The sequence below is a fragment of the Durio zibethinus genome, chromosome 23 (genome assembly GCF_047325235.1).
Source record: "Durio zibethinus cultivar Kanyao isolate XHJ-2024 chromosome 23, ASM4732523v1, whole genome shotgun sequence".
In the NCBI taxonomy this organism is placed as follows: Eukaryota; Viridiplantae; Streptophyta; class Magnoliopsida; order Malvales; family Malvaceae; genus Durio; species Durio zibethinus.
The window spans coordinates 2,208,945-2,233,891 of NC_143184.1; the positions used below are offsets into that span (position 1 = coordinate 2,208,945).

At 31.1% G+C, this 24,947-nt stretch overlaps 3 protein-coding genes across 16 annotated transcripts; 2 read left to right on the top strand and 1 right to left on the bottom strand.

Moving 5' to 3' along the window:
• Positions 1-878: 878 nt before the first annotated feature.
• Positions 879-1,550, top strand: LOC111313918 (eukaryotic translation initiation factor 1A). The gene has a single exon (XM_022914792.2). The coding sequence runs from the start codon at positions 992-994 to the stop codon at positions 1,427-1,429; it is 438 nt and encodes a 145-aa protein (XP_022770527.1). The 5' UTR covers positions 879-991; the 3' UTR covers positions 1,430-1,550.
• A 1,202-nt stretch (positions 1,551-2,752) lies between these two features.
• On the bottom strand, positions 2,753-4,782 carry LOC111313916 (protein CURVATURE THYLAKOID 1A, chloroplastic-like). Its single transcript, XM_022914791.2, has 5 exons — positions 4,496-4,782; positions 3,900-3,988; positions 3,666-3,773; positions 3,435-3,506; positions 2,753-3,125 (listed from the first exon to the last, which is right to left on the bottom strand). The coding sequence occupies exons 1-5, from the start codon at positions 4,647-4,649 to the stop codon at positions 3,060-3,062; spliced, it is 489 nt and encodes a 162-aa protein (XP_022770526.1). The 5' UTR covers positions 4,650-4,782; the 3' UTR covers positions 2,753-3,059.
• Positions 4,783-18,664: 13,882 nt separating this feature from the next.
• Positions 18,665-24,329, top strand: GBF3 (G-box binding factor 3). Of its 14 annotated transcripts, none has more exons than XM_022914794.2 (13): positions 18,731-18,933; positions 19,990-20,116; positions 20,279-20,374; positions 20,593-20,637; positions 20,777-20,872; positions 20,971-21,051; positions 21,635-21,789; positions 21,936-21,987; positions 22,129-22,177; positions 22,926-23,071; positions 23,301-23,378; positions 23,509-23,634; positions 23,760-24,329. In XM_022914794.2, the coding sequence occupies exons 2-13, from the start codon at positions 20,114-20,116 to the stop codon at positions 23,919-23,921; spliced, it is 1,089 nt and encodes a 362-aa protein (XP_022770529.1). In that variant the 5' UTR covers positions 18,731-18,933; positions 19,990-20,113; the 3' UTR covers positions 23,922-24,329. The 14 variants fall into 14 exon arrangements, with proteins under 14 accessions (XP_022770530.1, XP_089608504.1, XP_089608507.1 ...); XM_089752376.1 differs by having other exon boundaries at positions 18,740-18,933; positions 20,006-20,116; positions 22,923-23,071; XM_022914795.2 differs by lacking the exon at positions 19,990-20,116 and having other exon boundaries at positions 18,665-18,933; positions 22,923-23,071.
• Positions 24,330-24,947: the final 618 nt, after the last annotated feature.

Here is a 24,947-nt window from a genome sequence, read left to right on the forward strand (position 1 = left end):
ACCCTATAAAGATTACCTTTAACATCACAATGTGGTCCGACAGTTGGAATTTCGTGGAGACACCTGTTAGAATGGTGGCACGCAATCAAGTGAGGGACATGTGATACGCAAAACGCCCTTGATCAATGGCAAAGAAAAGATGCAGGTAGGGGGCTAAATAAGTGGTCGGAGATAGGGATGAGGAGAAAAAAGAGATAAAATTAAAAATTATTTAAAATTGTAATATTTAATTTAATCACAATTGATTTTTTATTTAATTTGAATAAAATTTAAATATTATATATATATTAAGTTTGAATAAGATTTTAAATTAGAATATAAAAAATAAAAATTAAATTAAATTATATATTTTTAAATTTTTATAAAATAAAATAAAATAATTATTATATATATAAATTTATTTAAATATATAAAAAATTAAAAACTAATAAAGTAAACTAATAAATTCTATTCAAATTAAATCAATTTAAAAAAATTATTTTCAATTTAAATTATAAATTATAATATTATATATTATTAAAAAAATAAATCAAATTCAATTTGATTTAAATCATTATTATGCCTTTACAAAACGCGTTTGATAAAATTCTTCAAAGAATTCAGATCAGTAGTCCTATTTCCCTATGATAAAAATCGAAATCCCGCTTAGTGTAAAAGGTCTCAAATTTTGCTGCGTCAGTTAGCCAACACTTCAAATCACATGTTTGTTACGTGAGTTAGCCAAACACTTCATTTAAAAGACCTTAACCATAAAAATAAAAATAAAAATAAGAAGCCAGAAAGAATAAAAGAATTGAAATTTGAGGTACCGTACAGATCACAAAATGTCACGTGATGTTTTATTATAAATAGAAAGAAGAAACATTAACACACCGTATTCCAATTTTGTTTATCAAGGGCAAGACCATCTTCAAATTAGAAAAGCGAGTTAGGGTTTCTTTTCTTTTTTTTTTTTTTTTCAGCAGAGAGGAGCAATCGAAGCGAATCGAAGATGCCGAAGAACAAAGGAAAGGGAGGAAAGAACCGAAAGAGGGGAAAGAACGAAGCTGATGACGAGAAACGAGAGCTAATCTTCAAAGAAGACGGCCAAGAATACGCACAAGTCCTCCGCATGTTAGGCAACGGCCGATGCGAAGCCATGTGCATCGACGGTTCCAAACGGCTCTGCCACATACGCGGCAAGATGCACAAGAAGGTCTGGATCGCTGCCGGCGACATCATTCTCGTTGGACTAAGGGATTATCAAGATGACAAGGCTGACATCATCTTGAAATACATGCCCGATGAAGCTAGGCTTTTGAAGGCTTACGGAGAGCTCCCTGAGAATACGAGGTTGAATGAAGGCATTGCTGGTGGGATCGATGAGGAAGATGATGGCGGCGCCGATGATTATATTGAATTCGAGGACGAGGATATTGATAAGATCTAAAGTTTCTCCTTTTTTGGTTTTTCATATTTGGGATGCTAAATTTATCCAATAACAGTGCGTTTACCTTTAACTATATTAATGTTATTGATTTCTCTTGAAATTTGACGTGGATTTTTAGTTATTGATCTTGATTCTGATATTGGAATTGAGTATATGTCGATCTATGAGTTAGGCTGGTAGATTTTGAAATCTTTTCTGGCTATGTGCTTTAATTGTTGTCTTTTTTCTTCTGATAATTGGTTAATAATAATATTGATGATAGCTGTGACACTCTGGGTTTGAATTTGATTGTGGGGTGGCTTTGATTTGTGGGTTTTGTGGAAGTATTATGGTTGCTTTTTTTTTTTTTTTTGGCATAATTTCACTGTTTTTATGATGCTTGATTATTCAACATTGTATTAAAGCATGTTTTGGGGGTAGAGAATTGAGGAATTCATGGATTAGATGTTCACAGCTTGATGCTCCTGTGTTTCACTCACGTTTTATATTCAATTTCATTTATTGATAGGTGATAGCCTAAAAACCATGCCCAGCTTCAACGACCAAGCCCTTTCTCATGTTTTACCCATTGCCTTCGCTAAGATAAAGTGTGCTACCTTTGACCTAAGTTGTGTAAAAATTTTGGCATTGTTTCTCCCGGCACCTAAGAATAGCTTCACCGTGAGTGTTATGAGAATGTTGATTTCTGGCGCCATCCTTGATATGGCTTTAGACATAACCATTACTGCTAGCTGGAAGGCTTTAATCACCCATTCTTTCACCATAACTAAATTGATCGGTGGTAATTTCGTGTGTTCTAGTGTATGAAATCATGCGTTAATCAACAATGAATGTTATTTATATATGGTTGTACCTCCACCTCTAGAGTAAGAGCTCTTGCCTGGTTCATACTCACAAGTCACAAGTTTCACTTAGAATGACATCCAGGCTATTAGATTCCTCCCCATAGGCATAAGGAAAAGAGTTCCAATTCAACTATGATTACATACTTAAGTTTAGCAAACCCATAAATCTATAGAGAAATTAATGTCAAGTCTTTGCAAGTTCGATTTGTTGCTTTTTCTGCACAGTTAATGAATATGAAGATGATAGCAGGGTGAGAGTCATTCAATCTTTTGTGGATTTAGTTTCTTAAACCATTTCCAGTCCTTAACTCGCACGAAAGAAAAATGAGAAAAATCAATAAGAGGACGTCAGGCGCCATATGAAGTTATTAATGTTTCGAATGCCATGGGATTCTTTAATGTGGAAAAGAACCGAAAGTTGTATAAAGTTTGTGATATTTTCTGTATGGCTCAAATTCTATTCTAACGCATGTTGCGCTAAGGGAATATGCTGTCTGGTATTTGCCAAGGTGGCGTTGGCAAAGGAAATATATTACATTCATTGTACATTTGAGTGGAGGAAACGACTTTCTCCACATCAACATGGCATATATATATAAAATGGGAATTATACCCATACACATAAAATTGACAAGTATTATTCCACGAATGGAGCAAATTAAAACTGACAAGAAATTCATACAAGGCAATCCTACAATTACGGGAGGCAGACGTCTCTTTTACAGGGTAGAAAGGGACCAAAAAGAAAATGATAGAAAACAAATGAGCATGCCAATCTTGTACATCTATTCATTACCAGCAATCTTCTCCTTCAGTGCCTCAATATCTGTAGCTAGTTCTTTCCTGCTTGACTGGGGAAATAATCATTTTGTTAGCACTTGGTTTATGGTGTGCATGTATATGATTATTCTTATTCTAAATAGTCTGAAACCAACAAGCTTTTTAATCGTAAATAAAGCTAATTTTAAGATTTCAAAGCGTGCATGTTTAACTCTCAAAAGTTGGTTCAAATACATCATCATCTCTTCATGCACATGTAAATCTCTCTTAGTTCTTTCTGAGAATGCAAATTAAACACTGTAAGTGTTTGAATGATGTGTAATGCAGAATGGCTCACCCAGTATTAAGATTCATGGGGCTCTACATAATGAAAATCTTACCTTGAAGAGAAGGTATCTGTAGACAAACCATCCTGTATATCCAAGTCCAACCAATTCCATTATCTTTGGAAGCTGGTAAGCACAGACAATCATTTCAGATTGGATCAGCGATTTAATCCAACGGGAAGACACGTAGCAAATTCATTGCTGATTATTAATCAGGAAAAGCTAATCTATTTAAGAATATGGCGCCCCGTCATAAGAATAATAAAGTATTCACTGTTCACTCACCAGGGGGACAGAGTTAATAGCACCAACAAGAATAGATGATAGCCAAACAGCAACTATTGCCCCACCACCATAAAGAATAACTGTAGACTTGTTCTCAACTTTATCCCACTAGTAGACATGAGAAGAAAGCCAAGTTAGCTCAGCCTAAGCAGCTTAAAGGGCAAGAAATTGATTATTTAGAAGATACAATGACTGCAGCTGTTAATGGTAGTGTAATAAAGGCCATGTTCTCACCTTTTCCTTCAAGTCAGTGAAAAGCTCCCCAGCATCAACAGAGGTGTCCTCTGAGGCTTTTGTCTGGAGCAGAGAAAGCCTCCGGGATTCTGTTTTTGAAAAAAAAAAAAAAAAGTTAACAAGGATTAAATTAATAAAAGAAAGTTCTTTGAGACTTTTTACTCACATTCTATCCCAACCTTTGCTCTGTTTCATTGAATTGGCCTCACTCACTTCATCCACATTTCCCTTATTTTTCCACATAACCATTCAAGTTTGCCCCTTCATCAGGCAAAGCCCCCACAACTACTTTCCTGCAACTACTGCGATACTTATGATTATCACCAAGGTAACATTTCTATTCCTACGTCACCCACCGCCACCAAAGATTTCGTTTCAATAAGCTCATATTCATAACCCAAAAGTAAAATTCTTCAGTTCCAAATATGGTGCTAGAAGGGCAAAAGATAAAGTCAACTCAGAACTTATTTGAGCTTTAAGCTTTCATTGTCTTTCAATAACATCAAGCAAAACAAAAAAATTAAAAAACAAAAAGGTGTTGACATGCATGTGCATTTTGCAAGTGAAGTAAGTGTTAAGATTCATAAAAGCAGTACCTGCAATTAGCTTAACGGAAGAGGAAAACTTAGCGGAGGAAACGCAAGGAGGGAGGGGCGGCAAGGCAGAGCAGCGGCTGGTTCTAACGGCGGTGGGGACACGTGGAATCAAAACGGCGGCGGCCGCAATGGAGGATGATGCTGCTGCCGCCATTTCAAAATTAACTTTCCCTGGTTCGGATATGTGGCCGCTCGGACGCTACAAATCCTATCCTTTGCTGCCGTTGTAGTGTTTTGATTTTCTTTTCCCCTCTATTTTTTTTGTTTTACAATTTATTTAATTTATTTAGTTTGAATTAAATTTGTGTTGCTGTGATTGATGAGGTACTGGTGCTCCATGTAGAACAGTGATTCAAGTAATCGACACGTGGATAAGATTTGGATACTTATTGGTTGATTCCCTATCTGCAATCCACGATTTGGAGGGTCTTCAGTTCACACATTGTGTCTTTTTGGAAAAAAGGATATTGAACTGCCACATGCTGTCCTGTTTCGTCTTTTCATCTTTTTTTATTGTTATAATGTTACGAACTCAAAGAAGTATCTTAAATCTCACATCAAACATAAAAAGAAAGTCACTGAGCTATCTAACGGTTCACACCATCTTTTTTTTGTGTGGCATCTTTTGTAAGAAAAAATCGTGAGGTCAGGGGGTCAGAGCGAATAATATCTCACAGGGATGTAAATCCTAGCATGTAGATTGATCTGAAACATCGGATGAGTGCAAACCCGGGTTCCGAAGTCGTGCGGATTCGGAGCTTAAGTCTCGACCCGTGACAAGTGGTATCAAAGCCAACCTTATATCGTTCGATCAATGCCAAACACCTCGAGGGAGGTAGGTAGGGTGATCAGCCTCCGTGACGAGGGCGTCACGAGGTTGGGTCGGAAAGAATGTCACCGACCTAAAGAGGGATCCTGAATCTCACATCGAACATAAAAGGAAGGTCACTGGTGTATATAAGGGTTCACACCACCTCTTCCTTATAAGGGGCCTTTTGTAAGATAAAACCATGAGATCAGGGGGTCAGAGCAGACAATACCTCACAAGGGTGTGAACCCTGACAGGTAGGCTGATCTTGGACGTCGGATGAGTAGATGCTCAGATCCTGAAACCACGCAGATTTGAAGCTTAAGTCTCGACTCATGACACTAACACTTTTACCTACTATTCATTTTTTTTTTCTAATGTAAACAAATTACATAACTAAAGTTTAATGTCGTGCTGATAATATTAGAAATAATAACTCAAATTTTATAATAGATTTATTTAAAATTAAATAGATATTATTTGATAGAAAAAAAAATTTATAGAAGAAGAATTTTAAAAAAAATTTTAATATCAAGTTTGACTTGTTAAAAAAAATTTAAGAAAAAAAAATTTTAATAAGTAAATTTATATATTTGTAAATAAGTAAAATCTTTATAGGGTTATAGGGTTAGATATGAAAAAAAATATATAAAAATTAAAATTTTATAAGATAAATATCTCGTAAAATTATTAAAGATTTACGTCTTATAAGTGTATATATTTGTTTGGTAATTTATGTCTTATAAGTGTAATGTTTGTACAGTGCATAAGAGTAGATTAGAAGTGATTGAAAGAATTTACATTAGTATGATGAATGAGTACATATATATTTGTGATAGAGGTTATTTGTCCTAACAAATAATAATAACAATAATTTGAGTGATTTCCATTAAAAATTATTACGGATACCAAATAATTATTTCATTATATGATTGGAAACACTTTTTTTTTTTTAAATTACATTAAAAACTCTCTTGTTCATATTATAAAAATAAAATAATCTCATAATTAATTAGGATTAGGTTTTCTGTAAGTATAAATAAAATCCAAATGCAATGCCTGTGCACCCCTTTGCTAACGTGTGTGTTAGTGGCTGAACCTAGAGTAGACTTAATCTTCCAAACATTTATATTTTAAGATAGATTCTAATATATAAACTATAGAAGATTCGTAACTACTTTAAGACTATGACATTGAATCTATTTCTTGGTCTAAGAAATATGGCATAATCAAATTGTGGTGTATAAATTTATTGGCAATTTCATTTCTTGTTGAATACAAACACCAATCATAGCCTTCATATGGCTTTTTTCTATGTGATTGTTTCATGCTTCTAAGTTATACCGAACAACACCACAGAAAAAAAATACTAACAAAATTAAATTAAATTAAATGAAAGCCTTGATAGGGGAAAGGAAAAGGAGACAAGCTTCCAAGTCCACTTGCCCAAAAATAACCAGACCTAAATTTGGAGGTGTGTTCGCATTTCCGTCCTCTCCCGTGGGAGTTTAATCTCCCCTCAATGGCCTCGTTGGCACCGCTGTCTCAACCATTTCTCTCCCCAGCTAACCCACCTGACCAGGAATCAAAAACAACAATTGAAACAAATTAGAAACATATTCTTTTTTTTTTTCTCTTTTTCATCAGAGTTGAAAAGGAAATACTTTGGGTGCCAGTTTAACATGGTTAATTTCCATGTTTCATAGAAATATAATACAACAGCTAGACATTCCATTCCCCATTGCTGCATTTCCTTTTCATTTGCCCCTTTCCACTCTCTACCACATCCCTCTTCCCCTTCTTCCCATTCTAATTCCTAGTCGTGATCTTCTTTTCTGTTTTCTTACAATTCTCGAATTTGCATTGCATTGTTAGTTTGACACAAAAGCTTGATATCAAAGAAGGAAACCTGCTTCAGGGTTATATAACCAAAACAAAGCGTTCTTGATGGGGTAGTCTTGATGGGGTCTGATAGAAGTTGGCTCATTATCTTTATGGTTTTCTCTTCATTGTTGTCGTCAATTGTTGGTGGTTTCGATAGCTATGATTCAGATGCTTTAGACGCTTTGTTCCGTTATTACGCAAATCAAACATTGGCGAAGCACCACAAAGGCACTTTACACAAAGTCCCTCTTCCTTCTAATTTCTCTGGCATGGAAGTTTCCATCATTAGACTACGTAGCGGGAGTTTATGGCACTTAAAATGTTATTTCTTCGTTGTGTCATTATTTGTAGTTAATTATATTAATAATAAGCATCATATTAGTTAATAATTTCATAGTTCAGATGCTAACAAATCTTGACTTTTAATTTTAAGGAGAGCAAAATAATATTTTGCAATAATAATTTTTTTTTTAAAATATATCAAATTTATTAATAATAAAAATTTTAAAAACAATATCTAATAACAAAACTTATAAATATACTAAGATGTAATATATGTAAACAAAATGAATATATAAAGCTATTGGTTTACAATTTAAACTTATATATCACTAGTAACATTTAAAAATAAATAAATCTGATAAATTTTTATATTATTAACATATTATCTTATCATATTTAATATTTTACATTTTAATAAAAAATTATAAAAATTTATATTCCTAAATAAAAATTAGATTTTAGAATAATAGAATCGAGGCTTTGATATAATAAATTAAACTTTTTAATTTTTTAGGGGATATTTTTACATTACAAAAAATAAAAAAAAATACTTATTACTAATCATTTTAATTATTTTAGCATGTAACAATTTTTCAAGAAAATGAACATGTGAGATATAATAAAACAAAAGATTTAGTTAAAAAAAATTATCAAAATTAAATATTTATCAATTCGATTTTAATTATTATAATACTCAAATACATGTTAAACTTGAATTTACATATTTGTAAAAATATAGTGTTGACAACTTATTCAATTTAAATTGAAATCATTTATAATAAGTAAACCAAATTTAAAGAATTATACGTTTAGATACAAATAATTTTTGTTATTATATATATCTAATATAGATATATAAAATAAAAAATAATATATATGAATACAATAAATTTAAGTTTGTGGGGCCTAACTAATTTTTTAAAAAATAATTATTAAGAAAATAGTATATTTTCCATTTTATTACACATGTAATGTATGTAACAATAAAATTTTATCATAATATAAATTTTTTCATATTTCAACAAATATCACGTTTTTCATCTTAAAAATATCGTCTTTATTTAATTTTAAAAACTAATTTTTTTTATATTTTCAATAAAGATCATGTTTTTTATATTAAACATTTTGTTTTTGTTGAATTTTGAATTTTTTTTATTTTTTTAAATAATGTTTTTAATCTTAAAAACATTATCATCGTTAAAATTTAAAAATTTTGAAAATTAATTTTTTCATATTTTTAACAAGATTTTGTTTTTTCTTATCTTAAAAACGTCATTTTTGTTAAATTTTAAAAAATAATTTTTTTATATTTTCAACAAAAATCAAGTTTTTATCTTAAAATGTTGTCCTTATTAAATTCTAAAAAAAAAATTCATTTTTTTAACAAATACGGCTTTTTTATTTTAAAAATGCCTTCTTTGTTAAATTCTGAAAATTAAATAAAAAGTAACATAAAATGTTTACGTTTCTAAAATAAATAACATTGTATATATAATCCAAAAATACAATTAAGTAAAGACAAATGGAATAAATTTTTATTTTTCTTTGGGAATCTAAAAAAACTTCAAGGAGAGGAAAGTTTTTCATTTCCTTTTATTTTTCCCTTTTAATACTATTTGAAAATTTAAAAATATTTTAAGAATTACGTTTCTATGAACTAAATTAAAAAATCTAATTATGAAAAATAAGATGCCACTATATGTCTTTCTTTTTCTCACTAACCAAATGCCCATTTAGTTTATGCTGCAGGCTAGAACTCGTTGTTTTGAGTGAATAAACTTGTGATAATCCAAATAAGCAGTTGACGTTCATGATAATTATTCTTGAATTAAAAGGATTCTTGTCAACCTATAGGGATGGAAATCACAGAGCTAAAGAAGTACTGGAAAAGGATGGTCAAAATACGAGCCATTGAGAATGACCAATGTAGTAAGTTTGTTGGCTACTTCAGTCGCATGAATCGCATCCCAGTTTTCATAGTTGTTTGTGTCTTTACAAGCCCATTGATCGCCTTGGTGTTTCCACGGAAAACCTCCCGTTGAATATAGGTGCCACCACCACCTGTTCCAGAAAAAACAAAGAGAAATTAGATTTTATGGTTTCATTCAATGTGTTAATAGTCCCAATTAATAGCCGCCAACTTTGCATTATGAAAATCCACTTTATTCAAGTTCAATGTTCCTGAATTTATTTCAACAATGTAATTATGAGGGAATGTGGGATAATTGAAAAGCTCTAACCGTACAGCATGAGTGTCAACATATATTAGCGAAGCATTTGGAAGATCCCATCTTGTTTTTCTTAGTGCCCCATTTAACATTTTATTGTAATCAATCACAGCCTTGTTGTAAGAGATAAGGCAATCAAATCTGTCCAATTCGGAGGTTTATTGAGGTAGCTGCACTAAAAATATGCTTGATAACGGCGAACTGGTGCAAGATTTAGTACAAAAACTGTACGCCTTCCTGGACTATATAGCTCCTGGAAATTTAGCAGCGAGATTCATTATTAAGTTAAACATGAATCCGAGCCCATGAAATTTAGACTTGTAAAACTATCTTATGGAGTATTCACCATTCAGTCCCTACCTTGACAGTGCCAGCAGTTGGAGAGACCTCCTGAGGAAGATATTGCTTCACTCCCTCAGTGCCAATGGCTTTTAAATTTGAAGTAAAATCATTCTGACCAAAAACACTTATGAGTTATATGACCTTTAACATTGCAAAAGAAAAAAAGAATCGTTTTAACGTTTTATTATCAGGTGAGGGGCAATGTGGTGTTGTATTACCTTTTTTTATCTCCAAAATGAAATTCAACAACTTTAGCCTTGAATTCCTTCAGCTGATTGAGCCGAAGGGCCAAAGAAAGCGGATTGATCCCGGTAACAAATACAGAGGTGTTAGACAAGAGCACTATGGATGCCAGTGTCGCATCATTGGTTCCATGCCTAAAATCAGAGCCAATTGATTGCATGCACGGGCTGATAAATGGCAATCCTAGAGCTTCAGCTGCAAGTCTTAAAAACAAATATTAAAATAAAGATAAAAAATATGATGCAGATTCATCGGATGAGACAGAGACTGAATGTCAACGTCTCTCATAAAAGTGAACCACTAGTTTTGCTAAGGAATGGGAATTAATAACTAGTAACGACCGAGTTTTAGAATCCTAGATTCCGGTTCCCCATTGCCAAGGCAGGCAATAAACAGATTCAAGCATCAGATCTAGGATTTGTCAATATTGGTTTAGGCCCGATTTAATCATCTACTAGTATCTATACTTAGAGATAATATACGACGAGAGGCCAATGCGAAAGATAAAATGTATAATCAAGGGCTATTTCTGAGTGGTCAATTCCAGGTCGCAGTCTATCCTGGAAGTCTGTTCTGACAAAAACCACCTTGTGCACTGCGTCCTGGACACAAGTGGAAAAGTTGGTTCTAGATATTTGCTTGATTGTCAGTTAAAATTGAATCTATTTTTCGATAAGTTAATTGACAAGCCCAATTTTTTTCTGGCTCGACTCCTTGCCTTGAGTGGGGAAATTGCCCGATAAAACCTAAAACTCTAGTCAATGCAGGATCTGCCATATCCTAGAGGCAAAGGATAAGGAAATGACGAACTTGTAAGGCCTACGGGTAGGAATAAAGTGCGTATTATTTCTAGCATTTGATAATTAGGGCACTTTGCATTCTGCCAAACAAATTCTATGGTAGGCTGAAGGACGAATTTCCATATTGATTTTATGATTGATAGAGATGCCAGTATCCACCCCAGGAAAATAATGTACTTGGACAATTTTATCTACTGATTAAGGAAAGAGCCCTAAACCAGCATATCTGATTTCCTAAATCTTCACCATTTCAGGCCACAAGCATTAAAAAGTTCCATTCGTTTAACATTATTAACACGATGAGAGAAGATACTGCTGACACTTTTTGCAATAAATAAAAGCTTATCAAAGTTTAACCAAGAAATGAACTATAAGTCTTCCATAGTAGAGCACGACCAAATGGTTTCTTGAAATAAGTCATGCCAAAAGGCCCAGTGAATTTGCTGGGAATGCAGCCCAAAACCCGCCTGTATCAGAATTCGAGTCACCAAAGTTGAAGATTGCTTTAAGTTCACATTTGGAATCTTCACTTAAACAATTTGTCAACATTGCCATCGTCACCAACAACAGTAACACCAAAGCCTGCCTGAAATTAACAATGATTCAGATAAAGAGAGTTTCATCTTTGATTGACGTGGATTGCCGTTTGTTTGGTAGAGGTGTTCAGAGGAGAGAACTCAATTGCTGCGGATGGAGCCTGACATTATATCGAAAAGTGTATAGTATAACAAAAACCTACACAACAAGACGTAACAAGAGCAAATTGTTTCGTCATCTCAAGACTTCAAATTCTCTAGAACATAAGGGAACTCCCATTGTAGAGGTTTTCCTGGCTGATTCCGAATTTTGATCGAATTTAAGCTTTAGAAAGAGGCAAAGACCTAGTCTCAGTCCTGTATCATTAAAAAAAACAACAAAAATTTGGGATTTTCATTAGTGTAGGCCGAACTTTATAGCCTCCATAAACTGTCCAAAACGACAAGGATGCTAAATTTTGACCTTGTTGCATACGCGAAAGTGTCTTCTAATAACAGGCTTGCTCGCTCGTTCGTGTGTTCTAAGTTTTGGTCCACTGAACCACGAACCATAACCATTATCCATTGGAAACCCCAGAAGGTAATAAACTACGAAGAAAATGTTTTAGATATTTTCCTAGGGCCCTGCTCAATGGTCATATTAAACTTCAAATAATCTTAGCCTTTATAAGAGCTTTTTTTAATAATTTTTTTTAGATTGTTTGAGTATGATTTTCATTTTGGCGTTGATATTAGCAGAACAAGGGATTACCATTTACCAACAACGGGGAATTAATATAACGCAATGAAAATTAGGGTTCTTAAACCTAGCTATGTGTGAACGCGATTGGAGCAAACGCTATTTGCTTTCAGAAAAAGCGGCGGTCAGGGCTATTTTTCGTTAATGTCAAGAAATGCTATGGGCATTTATGGAACAAAAATTTGAAGTTTACGTTTGACCCATACTTTGTTTTTCTTATCATTGAATTTTTAAAATTTAAATCGGATCACGTCAATTGGGATTAAAGGTGACAATTTTAGACTGATATAAAAAAAAATAAATAAAATTTTGATAAAAATCTTAAGTAAATATGAAAGACTAAATCTAACTGACCCCACCAACGTTGCCTAGTAAAACATGTGCCTGGTCGACACGTCACCTTGTCGGTGACAATGCCACGTACCCCGGTCTGATTTAAAACCCCGAACACCGCTAATATCGAATTTCAGCAAAAAAAAAAAAGGTCTCATCACACCACATCAGATCCTTCCAATCACATGCCCCTTTCTGAGTTCCCCCGCAAAGGACGCATCATCGTTGATTTTTCCAACTAATCAACGGCCCACGTTTCTCACTTACGTGGCTCCTCTGATGCTTACGTCACACCCCACTAGGTAGGCCCAGTCACATGCACTCTTCTTATATTATTATCATATCATTGTCATAAATTCAAAACAATAAATAAATTAAATAAAATTTGGACAATCTAATTGCACACCTTCGCTTCTGATTTTAAAGCACCTTTTTATTTTTAATGATTTAGTAGTAAAATATATACAGCAAAAAAGAAAAAGTAAAATCATTTACCTTAGTTTCGTTCGCTGAGTTATTGTTTTCGTAAGTCGTAAGGTTAAGTTGATGAAAAGCCGGGTACGAGGGAACCAATTAGGGTATGGCACGTGGCGTCTTTCCACGTGGAGATTTGGCAATGACACATGGGCCACTGAAGATCTCTAGAAAGTCCGAAGGGCGTGAAATGTGAGCTGGCTTCGCAAGCACTGGTCCCGGTGGGGTCCACTTTGTTTCTGAGTCAACCTACTTGGGACACGTCACTGTCCGGACCACTCGCACGCACCGACATATGAAAAAGCTGGTGGGGACCACACCGTGAACGTATTTAGATGCTTTCTTTTTTTTTTCCTTTCCCAGGCAGGCCTCGTTGGCAGAGATACTCTCTCATTTGTGGGCGTCGTGGTTCATTGCTATCCCTCGGATTAAGAAATTTTGACCGCCGATTTCCTTCACGTCAGAGGTGGGCCTGGAAGTTGAAATAATTTAAAGTTTCTATTTTTATATTTTTTTATTTGATTGTCGGATATGGAACTCTGAGCGTGCACGTTGCGGTCTGGTGAGATGACCTGGAAAAGGGTACTTGATTCAGCTTCAAAGATGAACGGTTAAGATTTAAGATAGCGTGATATTCGAGTCAAAACAAGTTGCGTCAGACATGGAGTGCTCTCCGCGTCGGAAAGTGAAGGTCTTAATTTGCTTTTTAAATATTTTTTTATTGAAAATATATTTAAATAAAAAATTTTAAACAAAAATCATGAAATTTAATTAAACTATTCGGTTAAAGTTTTAATAACAAAATTTAAATCAATATTGATAGAGTTTAACAAAAAAAATTAATAATATATAAAATTTTATTAAATATTTTGTTATAATTAATGCTTATTCAAAAAAATTATATTAACATTTTTATTAAAATAAATATAAAAAATTATTTTTAAATTTTACATATTTAATCTAAATAATAATTTTTAAAAATATTTATTTTGTTTTTTAAAATTAATTTATTTAATTATTTTTAATTGAAAATATCATAAATTTCATCTAAATCTTTTCATATTGGGTTAGCATTGAAATTTGAAAATATTATCAGCTTACCATTTACTCCATAATTTTATTTAAATCTAATTTAAGGAGTAAATGTCAAAAGGTAATGGGTTTTTAAGTCTCTTTTGAGACTTGGTTTTTTTGTTTTTTAACTCAGTCAAAAATTAAATTCTTTTATCAAAATAAGCTTGAATTGTATTTAATTATTTTTTATAAGTTTCGAACTTATATATATCTATATAAAAGATGGATCAATTTATACAATATCATTTTTTTAATTTTATATTTTTAACTCTTAATTTTAATAAATAAATAAATGAGATAAATATTTTTTAATTTGTATTTATCTTAATTTTCACTTTTTGATATATTAAAATTAAAAATATATAAAATTTACAAATTATGTTATATAATTTGATTCTTCCTCATATACATATATATTAGTTTATTTAAATGTGTTCCTCCTTTCTCAATTCAATAAAATAAACGAAATTTTTTATGACAAAAAATAATTATTTTTATAAGATCTAGTGGTAACTCTTTTTAGTTAAACATTATCATTTGCACTTTCCAATCTTGTACGCGTGTAATTGTGTGGTAAGTTTGCCGTTTTCGTGTATATGCGAGCCACCTTAACATTGACTTATTTTCAAATCTTAAATTCACAATGTGAATGATTTTTTTAATAAATTGTATAGTATTTTATATTTTTTTCAGTTTTAAAGAATTCTTGAATTCCGTTATATTTATTTAACTGAAAAAAAATATTATGTATATAAATTTTTTTAATTTTTTAATCTTTAATTTGTCTGAATTCAAAATAAATTGAAAGAAACTTTTTAATGGAAATAACTTGTATTGGACAAATATGAATTTTTATTTATCAAAATTATTATTATACTCCAATTTAATCTTTTATTTATTTGAAAGTTAAAAAAATTAAGGATCTTAATTATAATTGTTACGTACGTACAATCATCAATTGGTCATAAAATTTTGATAACTAATTAATCGATAACTGATTGATTAATTGCTCATTGGACGTTATTAATTACTCACTTGAATAACTGATTAGCACTGTTAAAACATTATTTCTTTCAATTTTTTAGTTAAATTTTACTGTTTCATTTTTTGGATAATAATAGTGAGATATGATAGTCTCTGCATATTCACTTAAAAGCTCTTAATCAAAATCTTCCCTTTTTCACTACCACTGACGTTCCAATTTTTACCAATGATTTTTTATCTTTTTTACCCTTAGGAACCATTTGGTTCCCGAACTTTTAGATAATAAAATAATTAGTGATTATGAAGAAAAGTAATAATCAAAAGTAAATGTTGATTCTTGTGTTTTGTTGATTTTAAAAATATAAAATTTTTGTATTTAATTTTTAAAATTCAAAATTAAATAATGAATTTTTTTAATTATATTATCATTGATGATACTTAAATAAAAAGTGACATTAATATAATTATTTATTTAATATTTTCATAATATATATCTAACATATAAATAATTTATATAAATAATAATATAACATGTAAATGATATAAATTAATTTTATAATCATACATATATCAAAATTTTGTAATTTATTAATGAAAATAATTAGTAGATGTAATTTATTAATAGTATCTTGATGCGAGTTCATGTGTCTTGCAATGTGTGGGTTGGGTTTGCTTTCCTTCAAACATCCTATTTTCGATACTTTATGGAATAAAATATTAAATAGATAATGTTTGTAATACTATTCCATAATAGAGGAGAGTTGTTATAAACTAATTTCATATATTTCACAAAAAGATGAATGAATAAATAATTAATTAAACATGAAAAGTGGTGTTCCATATTTATTTAACATGCAAAGTATCGCATATTTATTTTATATATTTAACAACTTATATGTTAAATAAATAAATAAATAATTTAACATCTATAAAGCTATTAACATGATATACATATGTTAATAATACACATAACATACATAATACAAAATTTTTATCAATTAAAAATAAATATTTTATTGTAAATTTTGTTTCATTCAAATAATTATAATATTATTAACATAATATACATACATTAATAAATTTGATTTTATATTTTATTAACTAAAATCAAATTAATTATAAAAAACTTAATTAAAAATAAAACTAAAATAACTGAGCTAATTTCTATTTCTATAAAATGGCATTTTTTTTATCCACGATGCTAAATGTCAAAGTGATATGTGAGCTTTAGTTTATGTGTAATTTATATGATATTGAAATATATAATTGATGTTAAATATCAATTATTAAGGATAAAAGTGAAATAAATTTTATATTATGCTATAAATCTAAAAAAATTAACAAGTGAGAATTTTTTATTCTAAATAAGTTTATCCCTTATAGACAATGTTGCTAATTTTAAAAAATTTAAGAGAATTACATTTCGTAAACCAAACGTAGAAATCATGTTATAAAAAATTAGACTCTTAAAAAGAATAACATAATCCGATAATCAACCATGTTCTTAAAATTATAATAGTTTTCATGTGTTATCTTTATTTTTATTTTTTTTATCTTGATTTTTGTTTTATTGATTTAATATAATAAAAAATTTTATTTATAATGAATAATTTAATATTATTGTAATATGATAAATAATATTTATTCATATTTTGATTAAATAAAATTTAAGCATTTAAATATTATAAATAATATTAAAAATATATAAAATAATTTATTAATATACTTTAAGAGTAATGTTATTATCCAATGTTGTTAATACTGTACCAAACAATATTTTTGTTTTTTAAATTGTATATGTCCATACTAGTTATTTCGGTATATTATTTCATATTTTTTAGTTTAATAAAAATATATTTATAAATATACATAATTTTGTACATAATAATACTACTAATAATCTACAAAATAAATATGCAATATATTTAAAAACCAACAAAATAAGTTTAAGAGTATAAAAATTAATATTATCAATTTATCATAATATTTTTAAACACTTAATTTTACCAAATATTATTTAAATGATTAATTTTATTTTTTCATATAAATATTCAGATAAAAATAAAGAGATAAAAAAATAATATTGACTTTATGATTATTAAACACTTAATTTTACCAAATATTATTTAAATGATTAATTTTATTTTTTCATATAAATATTCAGATAAAAATAAAGAGATAAAAAAATAATATTGACTTTATGATTATTAAACTTTTGAGAGGGAATAGAGTTACTTTCTTAAAAAAAATTGAAATACTTATAAGTTTTGGTTGGAAAAAATAAAATATAAAAAAAAAAAGTTATAGTAAAAAATAGAAAAACCTAACTTTTAAGGATTATTTCATCAATTAATTTAATTTTTATTAAGTTAAAAATAGTATAACAATAAAATATAAGTTTAAAATAATAAAATATGTGTTACATTCACATACTAATCGAAACAAGCTAATTTATCAAATTTCACAAAAATTAGTCAAAACCAATGAAAACAATAAATATTGCCCAATACAAAGTCTAGTACAAAAGTCACATATTAAATGTATCATATTTTAATATAATTGAAATATATTGATCAATATGATCAATACTAAAATGAAATTAATGACATTATTATTGATGAGATGCAAATTTATTTATTAATATTATTACGTTTGCATTTAAATATAAATTTCGTCACTAATTTTAATCTTATTCTAACAATATTTAATCCTATCATCATTATTATTTTCAATTTTATTGCTAATCCAAATAAGTTATACATTAATTATGTGTTTAATACATAAAAATAAGATAAAATAATATTATGAATACAATTAAATTAAATAATTATATTTAATATATGTAATAGTTATGATAAGATAATTTATTAATTGAAAAAATATATTTTCTCAAAATTTATATAATTTAAATTATTAATATAATTTTAAAAGTATAATAAAATTTGTAAGTTTAATTCTATAAATTTAAAAAAATTAAATTATCCTATGCTAAAAAAATATAAATAAAATATAACATAATTATTAATTTATTCTATTCATTATCTTATGTTTTGAAAAAGAGAATATCAAGGAAACAATTCTTACGTGGCAAAAGCATGGGTTAAGAAAGACTCCAATTAGGTCGTCCACAAGTGGCCAGTGGTGGATTCCAAAGGACCTTTTTATTCTGGTTAAATCTCTGACAATTAAATATCCAAATTCGTTTTTTATTAATTTAAATTAATAAAACATGACCACGTAAGCCCACATGCCGGATGAAATAGGTTGGACCCCTTACATCGGAAGCGTAGATCGACTAAATAACTAACACGTGTACGGCATATGTGACGTTGGAATAAATAAATGGCTAGCGCGAATCTCGATGGGCCAACTCAACAACCAATTTTGCCCCCCGTATATACGCTGTATTTATACACATACTTTTTTCTACGACACGTGTTTGGTGACGTGGATGTGCCTTGGCACTCCCTTTCTTCTTCTTCTTCTTCTTCCACAGCCTCCATGCCTCCCCCATCTCTCTCCTCTCTTCTTAACTTTTTTTTTTTTCTCTTTGTTTTTGAGTAAAGATAATGCAGTCTTTTTGACTATTTTGTTTTAGAATTTCTCGTCTACGCCCGCCTTTTTCTCCCAATTGAAGATACTCTAATTTATGCTGTAAATCATTGTCTCGCTGATAAGGGAAGGAAGATTTTTGGATTTCAGATTTTCAAGGTATGTTGAAATCAAAGTTACGGTTATAGTTTTTATATTTGTTTTAAATTTTCTTTATTATTGGGTTAGTGGATTAATGCGTAAGGTTTTATTTGGTTGTTTAGAAATCTGATGAACTTTCGGGAAATTATATTATTTTTTAAAGTCAAATTTAATTTTGGCGGTTTTTATTTGGTGAGGTAATGTAAGGAAGTGAATTCAATTTGAAGATATAACGATCAAGTTTTGATTGTTCTGAAAATAAAATCTATGGAGCTCTTTACTCAACTTAACTTTATTCAAAATATAACGGAATTTGTAGGATTTAAAAAAAAAAAACTGTTTTTCTTCTGGTCGTTTTAGTAATTTCTTGGGTTTATTTTTCCCTGGATCTATGTGAATTCGTGATAATTTCTGATTAGAAACTTTGAATTTGCATGACTATTTTGGCTGAATTTCATGAAGTCTTCTTTTGAAGAAGAGGAATACGGAGAGAGCGAGAGAGAGAAAAAGATTTAGAATAAGTTTTAAAGGGAATAAGGAGGCAAAGTCATGGATATGAGGAAATTAAACGGTGAAAATCAAAACAGCACTAACCAAAAGATGCTTTTCTCTAAAAAAAAAAGTTGTGGATTCATCTGAAAACGGAAACTAGTAGCACAAAACTTTAAAAGTTGTTACGAATAGAAAAACTGCAGAAATCTTCGACTGTAGTTTCAAGGGTATTTTTGTCCTTCATGTAACGGATTAATCCAGGTGAGATATATTTTGTATTTTATTGTTGTTTTTTACTTATGGGTGTGGGTACTTGAAAGACAGTTATACCCTCCTCTGTTCATATTTTTGTTTTAAAATTTTCCGGGCTATGCATCGTTGTTTCTTTCTCCATTACTCTCTCTTTCCCTTCTTTTTGTTCTTGTTCATGGACGGGCAAGGTTATAAATTTAAAGATTTTTTTTTTGGGTGAAAAATGAGGAAGTAGAAATCTGAAAATCATGTCTGTTTCTAGAGGAAGGTGTTGACATGCATCAAGTCGGTTCAAGGATTACAAATTTAATTTTCATTAATTTGATGTAGTTCTTTTTGAGCATAGAGTAACAGCATATGGGTTGTGACTGCAATCCAACTTGGGGTCATTGGCCTTCACCAAGTCAAACCATCGGCCTCTCTTTTACATAAAGAGTGATAGAGAAGTAGAGTGATGGTATCTTCGTACTCTTATAGCAATTCCATCATTAAATCAAAATGATTGGATCTAATTGCAATTCAGTGCCAATTTCTTTGTATGATTTTTTCTGAACTATTCCTATTGCTATCAAGAAATTTGCTGTCAAGCACCACTTCATGTTTCTCTCCTTGATTGCAGTTGACAGAGAGGCGACCAACTTGGTGTTTGACCATGGGAAACAACGATGAAGGAAAGTCCAGTAAGTCTGACAAATCATCTTCACCAGCGCCAACGGTAAGCTAAAAGATTATGCATGTTTAACTGTTGAAACTAGAAATAAGCTGAAGCTTTTTGTGCTAGAAAAGAACAATTACTATCCTATATATGATTATTTAATTTGTTTTAGGGAAAAGATCTTTAAGGTAGTTGTGGTAGAATTTGCTTAATCTCTCTATGGAGATTAATTTTTGAAGCTCATATCTGAGTATTGGTCAATCCTTTTCTATTCACAGGATCAGACCAATGTTCATGTCTATCCCGATTGGGCAGCCATGCAGGTCATCTACTTTATGCATGCACTTAGTTCCTTCTTTCCCTCTGCAGTTGTTAAGGCATTTATTCAACTAAAATTTCACAATCCATTTTTTTTAATGAAATTTCTAATGGGTATTTTATGGTTCTTTGTTACATACTTAGGCATATTATAGTCCTCGAGTCACTATGCCACCATATTATAATTCAGCTGTGGCATCTGGCCATGCTCCTCCCCCCTATATGTGGGGTCCACCGCAGGTACCGTCCATAGCTCCAGGGCATTGAATTTTATTTAAGTTTTTCATTGAATTACGCTGTAAATAATTATTGAATGTACTAATTTTAAACTCTACCAGCCTATGATGCCACCTTATGGGGCACCTTATGCAACAATCTACTCGCATGGGGGAGTTTATGCGCATCCTGCAGTTCCTCTGGTAAGTTTACTTTGTTACTATCTTTTAACTGGAGTATTATTATTATTTTTAAAAATTATCTAGAAGTTTGCTTTGCATTTTTGGATATGAGTACTAGTTTTTTGAAGTTTATGATGCTTGAGTATGTATAGTACATGTCCTGTTGTACAATCCTCTGGTTTCTGACTGCCCTATGTTTAGACAGTGGTATTTTTTATGGTTTACCAACTAGATAATACTTGGTGGATTCCTTATCAGTACAACTAGACAACAAAAAAAAAAAAAACTTTCCTTTCCCGCTCAGGATATGAATTGAGTGCTAAATAACACCCAGAACTCTGCTTTTATTGTATCATATTATACCCTAATGCATTTTTCATCTGTTTGATCCTGAAATCCAAGGATCACATGGTCATGGTGTTCCATCATCACCTGCAGTAAGTGAAGCTTTGTTGAATGACTCTTATCAAACCGTTCCAATTTTATCCATGTTAATTGTTGGTGCGATGCACATAACCTGCTTCAATGAGTTAGCTGGAAAGTTGTCAGTCTTTTCTTTATGCTTTAAGGTGGTATTGAATATAACCAGAGCATTGTAATGCAGGCTGCGAACCCTGCGGAAACACCTACAAAGTCCTCAGGAAATACAGAACGAGGTTTAATGAAGAAGCTGAAAGGATTTGATGGCCTTGCAATGTCAATAGGCAATGGCTCTGCTGAGAATTCTGAGGGTGGGGCTGAACCTAGACTGTCCCAGAGGTTTGTTAATCTTTTTAGGACAAACTAGTATTATTTCGGAAATCAAAGCTATGCCTTAGCAACCTAGTTGTAGGAGATTGCACAACCTAGTATTTTTTCCTGGTTCGCTCCCCGTGGCTAGGCTAATTTTGTGATCATGTGGACAGTGTGGCGGAGACTGAAGGTTCCTCTGATGGTAGTGATGGGAATACAACGGGGGTGAGATCTCCTTCCTATCCGTGGAATCTGTTTCCGACATCTTTTTGTTTTTCTTTAAGTTATTTTATTTGAGTAATGTCATAAACGATGATTAAGGACAAAATCCTAAAGCTCATTTTTGTTATGCGCATCTTTGGTCAGACGGATCAAACTGGACAGAAAAGAAGCAGGGAGGGAACACCAGCCATTGGTATGACTCCATTCTTCACCAACTATATTCTATATGAATAATAGATTTGACCTGGAAGCACAATGTTTTAGTCAGGCTTCTGAGTGGTCGTGGGTGGTTGTTAAATCTGAGATATCTTGTGATTGCATAGTTCCTCTAATGTGTGAACATTATTAATTCTTATTATTGATGAGAACTTTGGTTATCTAAGAAATATAACCAACAAGAGGGATAGAAACACCCCGTTTTTCTGGTGTGTATGTTAGCCTCTGTAATCATGGTGTTTGATTCACTTTCAGGAACTGTGCCCGATGAATGATGTTTCAAAGCCAGATTGATTCAAAAAGATGTGGGTCTGTTTAAATGGAACAAAGATGCTGTTTTTCTAACCCAGATTTTATTATGTCTTCTATGTCTTGTTTTTAGAGGAAAACGCTATCTATAATTGATCATGTTGGATAGCCAATTCACAGTATCCTCCTCTTGTGTGGAAATGGTGACATCTATTTGTTTCAAACTATTTAGGAACACTATCAAATTTTCCCTAGTATGAGGAAACCCCATTAAAGATCTGCAGGCACACCTCTGGAACTTCTATGTGCAGTACTTAAGGTTCATGAACTTGATATGCACAAGTTTTTTGTGATTTCTGAAAGGAACAAACTTGTGTTAGAAAATGAAAGAATGAGAAATAAATGATTGAACACTTGGTCCCACTTTCTTGTGTGAAAGGTTTCGGTTTATTGATTTATGGTCTCTTTGTTAGCAGGTGGAGATGGGAAACATGAGGCAAAGTCTAATTCAGTTGCTGGCATGACCACAGCTTTGGAGCTTAGGAACCCTCCTACCATGAATGCTAAGTCCAGTCCTATGGTTGTACCTTGTGGAGTAATGCCTTCTGAAGTCTGGTTGCAGGTATTTGTGAAAGAAATTCTTCTATATCTACCATTCTTTCTATCCTGTTTTTCTAAGCTATGCTTTATAGCTTGCCTATTATTTGAATTTCTTTTTGCTGCTTTCTTAAGGAGTCAATGCTTTTGATTACAATGGTAGTTAATGCACATTTCAGTGTTTTCTACTCTGAGGTCAGGGGGTGGGTTGTGCTATCTTAAGCTGTTTCTAACTTAAAATCAAATTTAACCAGAATGAACGGGAGCTGAAACGGGAGAGGAGGAAACAATCTAATAGAGAATCTGCTAGAAGGTCAAGGTTGAGGAAGCAGGTACAAAAAACACATCTTGTTTCTAGTATGCTTAAAACCTATAATTCTTCCTACGAGCCCTTTTAGATTTTACCACATATGAAGTATAACAATGAATGATCTGAAACTAATGCTGTATTTACTTTTGTAGGCTGAGACAGAAGACCTAGCCCGGAAAGTTGAATCCTTAACTTCAGAGAATGCAACACTCCGATCTGAAATAAATCAACTAGCTGAAAAATCAGAGAAACTAAGGCTAGAAAATGCTACATTAGTGGTAGGCACTTTTAGCATTTTTTTTGAAATTTATTTTCCGCAACTTTTGTCAATTTTGATTTGCTACATGCCTGATTCTTAACTCCATGCGTCATGTACTGACTTGTGAAGTCTTTTGTAATACAGGAGGGACTGAAAAATGCTCAACTGGGACAAGCACAGGAAATTATTATGAACAAGAAAGAAGATAAAGAGGGTGAAATGTATGAGAAAAAGTCAAACTCCGGTGCCAAGCTGCATCAACTCTTGGATGCGAGTCCTAGAGCCGATGCCGTGGCTGCCGGCTGAATAAGGAGAAAAGTTATACCGGAGTTATTTTTGACATTTAATCGGAGGAAATCACGTAGCTTTGGCATAATTAGAAGCTCAAAACTACTGCTAACAGTTAGCAGAGGGATGAAATAGTTTGTGTTTTGGACAGCTATTTTCACTTGTAAGTTAGCTCTCTCTCTCATGGCAGAACTGATGTATTTTTATTTGAAAATCAGAGTGATGAGAAAGCCCTGATGTACATTAACGAGAAATTGGAGTTTCAGTTTAGGAAAGGGTCTTTTGAAACCTTCAATATGTAATGTAATCTCTAATGATTGTGCGATTTAGTTTAGTTAATTAATTCAGTTTAGGTAATGTATTGGCAGCGGTGTAGTAGACTTACTGTATGTGATGTGTGAAATGAGAAAATGCCACTCCTATATCTGTTTTGCTGTGTTTCACGTGTGAATTTGGACATTCGTTCCTGTGGCCCAAATGACTAATCAATGCCAAATTAATTTCTAAAGTAATTGCTCTAATTTGATGAGGGCAATGAAATGAAGCTCATCCAGTTTGGCTTCACAATTAAATTCTAATAATTTAATAATTAACTAATAAATAATAATATAATTAAATAATTAAAATCACACATAATGTGATTTTAATTTAAGATCTCAAAATTTTAAGAATTTTTTTATCATTAAGTCAAATGAAATTTCTTATGGTTAAGTCAAAATTTACTACCTTTTTTTAATTTTATTTTTATGTCTAATTGCATGATAACTAAGAATTGCTCAATTGTTGACTTTGTTTCTGGCAAAAAATATCGTTGATTTTATATCAAAAGATTAAACTCTCAATAATTTTTTTAACAAGTTAACATGTAGAGACTTTAAATAAGGGGTGAAAAAAAAAAATCTAGAAATTCAAAATTCAATTTAAAATTATAGTGTTTGGTTTAGTTTTGATTGATTTTTTTAATTCGATTTAGATCAAATTTAAATATTAAATGTATATATTAAATTTGAATCAAAATTTAAATTAAAATGTAAAAAATAAAAA

Excerpts from the sequence above, each read along its gene's own strand:
- LOC111313918 (XM_022914792.2), top strand. The coding sequence starts at position 992 with ATGCCGAAGAACAAAGGAAAGGGAGGAAAGAACCGAAAGAGGGGAAAG.
- LOC111313916 (XM_022914791.2), bottom strand. The coding sequence starts at position 4,649 with ATGGCGGCAGCAGCATCATCCTCCATTGCGGCCGCCGCCGTTTTGATT. Across the intron at positions 3,989-4,495 it reads TTCCGTTAAGCTAATTGCAG|AATCCCGGAGGCTTTCTCTG; the intron begins GTACTGCTTTTA and ends TTTCAAAAACAG. Across the intron at positions 3,507-3,665 it reads CTATTAACTCTGTCCCCCTG|CTTCCAAAGATAATGGAATT; the intron begins GTGAGTGAACAG and ends TGTGCTTACCAG.
- GBF3 (XM_089752376.1), top strand. Across the intron at positions 21,790-21,935 it reads GAACCTAGACTGTCCCAGAG|TGTGGCGGAGACTGAAGGTT; the intron begins GTTTGTTAATCT and ends TCATGTGGACAG. Across the intron at positions 22,178-22,922 it reads GGAGGGAACACCAGCCATTG|CAGGTGGAGATGGGAAACAT; the intron begins GTATGACTCCAT and ends TCTCTTTGTTAG.